This window comes from Eurytemora carolleeae, unplaced genomic scaffold, assembly GCF_000591075.1.
Source record: "Eurytemora carolleeae unplaced genomic scaffold, Eaff_2.0 scaffold658, whole genome shotgun sequence".
In the NCBI taxonomy this organism is placed as follows: Eukaryota; Metazoa; Arthropoda; class Copepoda; order Calanoida; family Temoridae; genus Eurytemora; species Eurytemora carolleeae.
Genome location: NW_019396684.1, coordinates 149,123 through 155,122, shown reverse-complemented (window position 1 = coordinate 155,122; position 6,000 = coordinate 149,123). Strand labels below are relative to the sequence as shown.

Here is a 6,000-nt window from a genome sequence, read left to right as displayed (position 1 = left end):
GAAGGATACCTGAAATCTACACAGTGAGCTACAATGATACCTGAAATCTACACAGTGAGATTGAAGGGTACCTGTAATTTACACACTACACAGTGAGCTGGAAGGATTACTAAAGTATGCACAGTGAGCTTGAATGATACCTGAAAATTAGTCCAAGGAGTATCATGAGAATGAGTGAAATGATGACAATGATTGTATCACTGTGCATGAGATTGTACATCTTATTTCCAGGAGCATCATTGTAAGGATGATGGTGCCCGTAGAACTGAAACAAATAATCAAATTTTAATCTGAAATATAAAAGTCGTCTTTTTATTTTAAATCCGCGAAATTCTGGCGTGGGAAGAATCGTGTACTCTTTAAACCCCATTTTCCTCCATGTGATAACTGTAGATTAGTTGTGCCTTTATTTTCAGATGTATTATTATATTAAATTTGAAATAATTTTATAGTTTCGTTGGTTTGATAAAGTTAAAAACGAAGATTATTAAAAGTGGTTCAATGGTTCAATTCGTTTTGGTGAATAAATTTAAAACAAAATATAATAGATAACCTAGTGTAGACAGTAGACATAATAAAATTTTACTACAATTGTAACATTTGATGGTATTTTTTAAGGTCATATTTTTATGGGTCGCAAAATGCACTAATTATTTGCCTGCAAACCTGAATTCTGGGTTCCAAGAACCAGTTTACAATCATTTAGACGAAAAGTCCCAAGTGTAAACCACCCAAGTCACCCAAGAATGTCTGTTTGTGAAGTGTCACAATATTCCAGGGAATTTAGTAACGACTTTGAAATCGGCTTTTATCTACATCATTTGCAATTCTACTCTCCTCCTATTCTTGGGATTTTTAATTATGGCCGGTCTGTTTTTAATGTACCTTCAAAATTGGCGAAAATATTAAGAAACGAACCTTCACTATTATTTATAGAGAACTAATTGTCATTTATAACTTTTTTTGGAGATTATGGATATAAATAATTACAGTTATGATCGGCCATTTTTTACATAATACATTTTCATCAATTTATTATATATTATTCCCGAAACCGCAATTTGTTCACGAAATTTGTTTGAAGAAACATTCTGCAATTGACTGGAGAGATGAGCGTTTCCCCTAGATTTTTTGGCAGTCAAATAAAACATTTTTCCTAATTGACTATGTTGTTGGAATTTTCGTCCGATAGATCTAATTTAATCTGATTTCGCGATTGTTATTGCTCGAAGGGAAACTAGTCGTAATACCAAGTTGGCATTGAGAATGAAATAAGGCTCAACCAATCCTTCATATTTTCTTGGAGGGTTCATTTAAAAACTAGTAATTTACTTTGACAAAACTCAGAAAGTTTAACTGTGAACATTACAATTGAGAATAAGTGATTTAGACTCGAGATTAAGCTTTTAAATCAAGGACTCTCAGATTTTCGGCAGACTGCACAAATCAAAACAAATGCTTTGTGAGTTAGGTTGGTTCGTTTTTATCTAAATTCTGCCTGTAGTGTAAGAGGAGAAAATATATGTGGTCAAAATTGTTTATCAATCAAATATGCAAAAAATGAACGTTTTCGATCGTTTTCCCGTTTTTTAAAGGAAATTTGTAAAGTTTTAGGAAAACAAACTGGAACACATTTTGATATGAGTTTTGAAATTTTGGAAATCTTATCAAGAGAGTTTTGAGAAAACGAAGCAAAACAATTTAAAACACTTTCCACAACACACACTTTCCAAAACACACACTTTCCACAACACACACTTTCCACAACACACACTTTCCACAACACACACTTTCCACAACACACACTTTCCACAATACACACTTTCCACAACACACACTTTCCACAACACTTTCTTATTAATGTTTCTTGCCGTATTATTAATTACCTTGTTGTCAATTTCATCCGGGTGGATTAATGTTAAGTCTGCCTCCGGATCCAAATATCCGGATTCCAGATACGGATCTGGAAATCCGGATCCTTCCCCCGGGTCTGATGTATAGTTATATATATGCTCATAACGGAATCTGGGATGTATCGGGGCTGGAAGGTCGGGGTTTATATCATGGCGGATATCGGCGTGAAAATGGTCGACATCTATATCGGGATTAAGCTCGGCTGTCCAAAGGTGGGTTTCCAGATCAGGGGATGGATCGGGATTAAGGTGGTCGGGTTCTAAATCCAGGGGATCGGGAAGGATAGGGTCGGGTTTTAATTGATCCGTGGAGCCCATCTTTAAAAGAGAGATATCACCGCCGATGAAACATTTTTCTCGTCTGAAACATAAGAGAAATTCTTAAAAACACTTGAGAAGTTTTATCTTAGAATATGGTTTTTTAAAATCATGTACATCAAGTTTTGGAAAGATATATTTTTTATAAATCCTCAAATTAAAAATGCCCACAGTGGATATCGAGATCAAGTATCCATGACAAAAGTTCCCAGCTCCGAGCTGTGGGCATTTTTAATTTGAAGATCTATAAAAAATATATTTTCATTTTAGTTACTCCTCCCCTGATTAAAGCTGCCTTCAACTCTGACTAGGATTACACTGCGGGATATCAAATAAAGATTAAATTAATCTGCAGATTAACAAAAGATCGAGATCAAGCATTGACATGTTATGATCAAAATATTCCACTGTATGTATATATTATATATTTGGAGGGGGGTGGCGGCAAAAATACAAAACATAAATCTTTATAAAAAACATCTTTAATTGGAGCTTATTAATTATATTTATTTTTTATGATGAACCAACTTTTCGTAAATGTTTTAAAATTTACAGATTAAAAACGAGGGAACTGAACTCTTGTAATCAATTTTAAATCTTCGATGTTTTTAAATATGAAAATTTGAATTTTTCTAAAGTTTTCATTATTGTCACAAAAGAACTGAAAATTGAAATACAAAGAAAATGATATGACGGAATTAAAATAAAATTGAAAAAAGTAATTAAAATAATTTTGAAATAAGGAAGAATGAAGAGCAGAAATACTTGCAGATCTGATAAAAAATGTTTCACAATGACAAAGTTTTTACATTTTTATGTTTCTTAGAAGGTGTTAATTCTTCCTTGTAGAGAAATATCTATGTTTAAAACTTAAAGTTGAAATCTCTATTTGTCTGTTTGTTTGTATGTCCGATCATAACTCAGCAACCTTTTTTTTTGATTTTGAGAATAGAACCACGGGAATGTTCTTATAGCTTGGTTTATCAATTTTGTATTGAGTAGGTTGATTGAAAGGTAAAGTACATTTTAGAACTTGTTCAGAAATTTATGTAGCACAAGACATGTACATTTTAGAACTTATTCAGAACTTTATGTATCACTAGATATGTACATTTTAGAACTTGTTCAGAACTTTATGTATCACTAGACATGTACATTTTAGAACTTGTTTAGAACTTTATGTAGTACTAGACATGTACATTTTAGAACTTATTCAGAACTTTATGCAGCACTAGACATGTACATTTTATAACTTATTCAGAACTTTATGTATCACTAGACATGTACATTTTAGAACTTGTTTAGAAATTTATGTAGCACTAGACATGTACATTTTAGAACTTGTTTAGAACTTTATGTAGCACTAGACATGTACATTTTAGAACTTGTTCAGAAATTTATGTAGCACTAGACATGTACATTTTAGAACTTGTTTAGAACTTTATGTAGCACTAGACATGTACATTTTAGAACTTATTCAGAACTTTATGTAGCACTAGACATGTACATTTTATAACTTGTTTAGAACTTTATGAAGTACTAGGCATGTACATTTTAGAACTTGTTCAGAACTTTATGTAGCACTAGACATGTACATTTTAGAACTTATTTAGAACTTTATGTATCACTAGACATGTACATTTAAGAACTTGTTTAGAACTTTATGAAGTACTAGACATGTACATTTTAGAACTTGTTTAGAAATTTATGTAGCACTAGACATGTACCTTTTAGAACTTGTTCAGAACTTTATGTAGCACTAGACATGTACATTTTAGAACTTATTTAGAACTTTATGTATCACTAGACATGTACATTTTATAACTTGTTTTAGAACTTTATGAAGTACTAGACATGTACATTTTAGAACTTGTTTAGAAATTTATGTAGCACTAGACATGTACATTTTAGAACTTATTCAGAACTTTATGTAGTACTAGACATGTACATTTTAGAACTTATTCAGAAATTTATGTAGTACTAGACATGTACATTTTAGAACTTGTTTAGAACTTTATGTATCACTAGACATGTACATTTTAGAACTTGTTTAGAACTTTATGTAGCACTAGACATGTACATTTTAAACTTGTTAATAACTTAAGTTTCTGACAAATAATTGGAAAAATTAACATAGAATTTTGAGTGGGAGGTTTAAAACATTTTATTTCAGATATATTCCGCATATGCCGAGGGATTTTGGCTCCTTAAAAATCAAATTTCTTTTAATATGTTAAAGAATATGCTTTCATCTTGGGGTTAGGTTAGGTAAAGACAATTTCAAGGTCAAACGCTGTCGCTAGGAAGGGCTATGGGGCCAAGTGCTGCGGTATCTTGAATGTTAATTAATATGTTGTCTCTCTCCTTATTTTGGGTTATGTTAGGTTAAGATAATTTCTAGGCCGAGCTCTGGGGCCGAGCGCTGCAGCCTCTTAAATGCTAGATATTGAGCTGTCTCTACAGAAAAGAAAAAATTTGCCCGCTTATCACACTTTTAGAACCTAAGTCGGTTTATCATTATAAGATATATTCACCTGCTGAATATAAATAGAATGTAAAAGATATATATATATTATGATGTGTAGGACAAATGAATTTTTTTCCGCTCTGTAGGAAAAATCATGTTAAGGACAAATCATGTGAAGGACAAATCATGTGTAGGACAAATCATGTGTAGGACAAATCATGTGTAGGACAAATCATGTGAAGGACAAATCATGTGTAGGACAAATCGTGTGTAGGACAAATCATGAGTAGGACAAATCATGTGAAGGACGAATCATGTGTAGGACAAATCATGTGTAGGACAATTCATGTGTAGGACAAATCATGTGAAGGACAAATGATGTTTCTCCCGCTCTGTAGGACAAATCATGTGTAGGACAAATGATGTTTCTCCCGCTCTGTAGGACAAATCATGTGTAGGACAAATGATGTTTCTCCCGCTCTGTAGGACAAATCATGTGTAGGACAAATGATGTTTCTCCCGCTCTGTAAGACAAATCATGTGTATGACAAATGATGTTTCTCCCGCTCTGTAGGACAAATGATTGAAGGACAAATGACATAGCGCCTAAAATTCGGGTTTCTAATAAGAGAAATGTATATTTTTAAATGAAATTTATATTTTGTAAAAGAGATTTATTTTTTGTCCCCAAAGCATGATCGGGTTGTTACGATCAAATCTCGGAATTTTTCTATTGCGAAAGTTTGGTGTTAATTCATACTGAGAAGTTTCTAGCTGCTTCTTAGGCCTGAGAATAATAGAGTGCAGGAATTCTTCTGTTTAATCATAAAAATGCTTTTCACATTTCTCACTGAACTTATTTTGAAATTCATTTTCAATTTTTCGTAATTAAGAATTTGCACTGAATTAACATGCTTAACTACGAACAACGTGAAGAACTGATATCAACTGAAGGAATCCTCCATCCCCCCGCGTAATCCAGGATGGATGAATGAATAGATGAATTTACGGGATGTATGGTTCCAAACCAGGTTTCATCCACCAGAAGGGCAGGGCAGGGGGTGCAGGGACGGATCAGGGGATGGATTTTATAGATTAATACATTGTAAGTAAGGAAGGGAAGTATGAGTAAGGAAGGGAAGGATGAGTAAGTAAGGGAAGGGTGAGTAAGTAAGGGAAGGATGAGTAAGCAAGGGAAGGATGAGTAAGGAAGGGAAGGATGGGTAAGTAAGGTAAGGAAAAGATGAGTAAGGAAGGGAAGGATGAGTAAGGAAGGGAAGGATGAGTATGGAAGGAAAAGAT

The 6,000-nt window shown here is 33.2% G+C and overlaps 1 protein-coding gene across 1 annotated transcript; it reads right to left on the bottom strand.

Annotated features, from left to right (window-relative positions):
* Positions 1-74: 74 nt before the first annotated feature.
* LOC111707361 (uncharacterized) lies at positions 75-2,294 on the bottom strand. The gene is made up of 2 exons (XM_023480457.1): positions 1,887-2,294; positions 75-265 (listed from the first exon to the last, which is right to left on the bottom strand). The coding sequence occupies exons 1-2, from the start codon at positions 2,229-2,231 to the stop codon at positions 110-112; spliced, it is 501 nt and encodes a 166-aa protein (XP_023336225.1). The 5' UTR covers positions 2,232-2,294; the 3' UTR covers positions 75-109.
* Between the last annotated feature and the right edge of the window lie 3,706 nt (positions 2,295-6,000).

What these genes read in the sequence shown, in the direction of transcription:
- LOC111707361 (XM_023480457.1), bottom strand. Translation starts at nt 2,231, where the DNA reads ATGGGCTCCACGGATCAATTAAAACCCGACCCTATCCTTCCCGATCCC. An exon ending in CGGATGAAATTGACAACAAG is followed by an intron (nt 266 to 1,886) that starts GTAATTAATAAT and finishes TATTTGTTTCAG; the next exon opens with TTCTACGGGCACCATCATCC.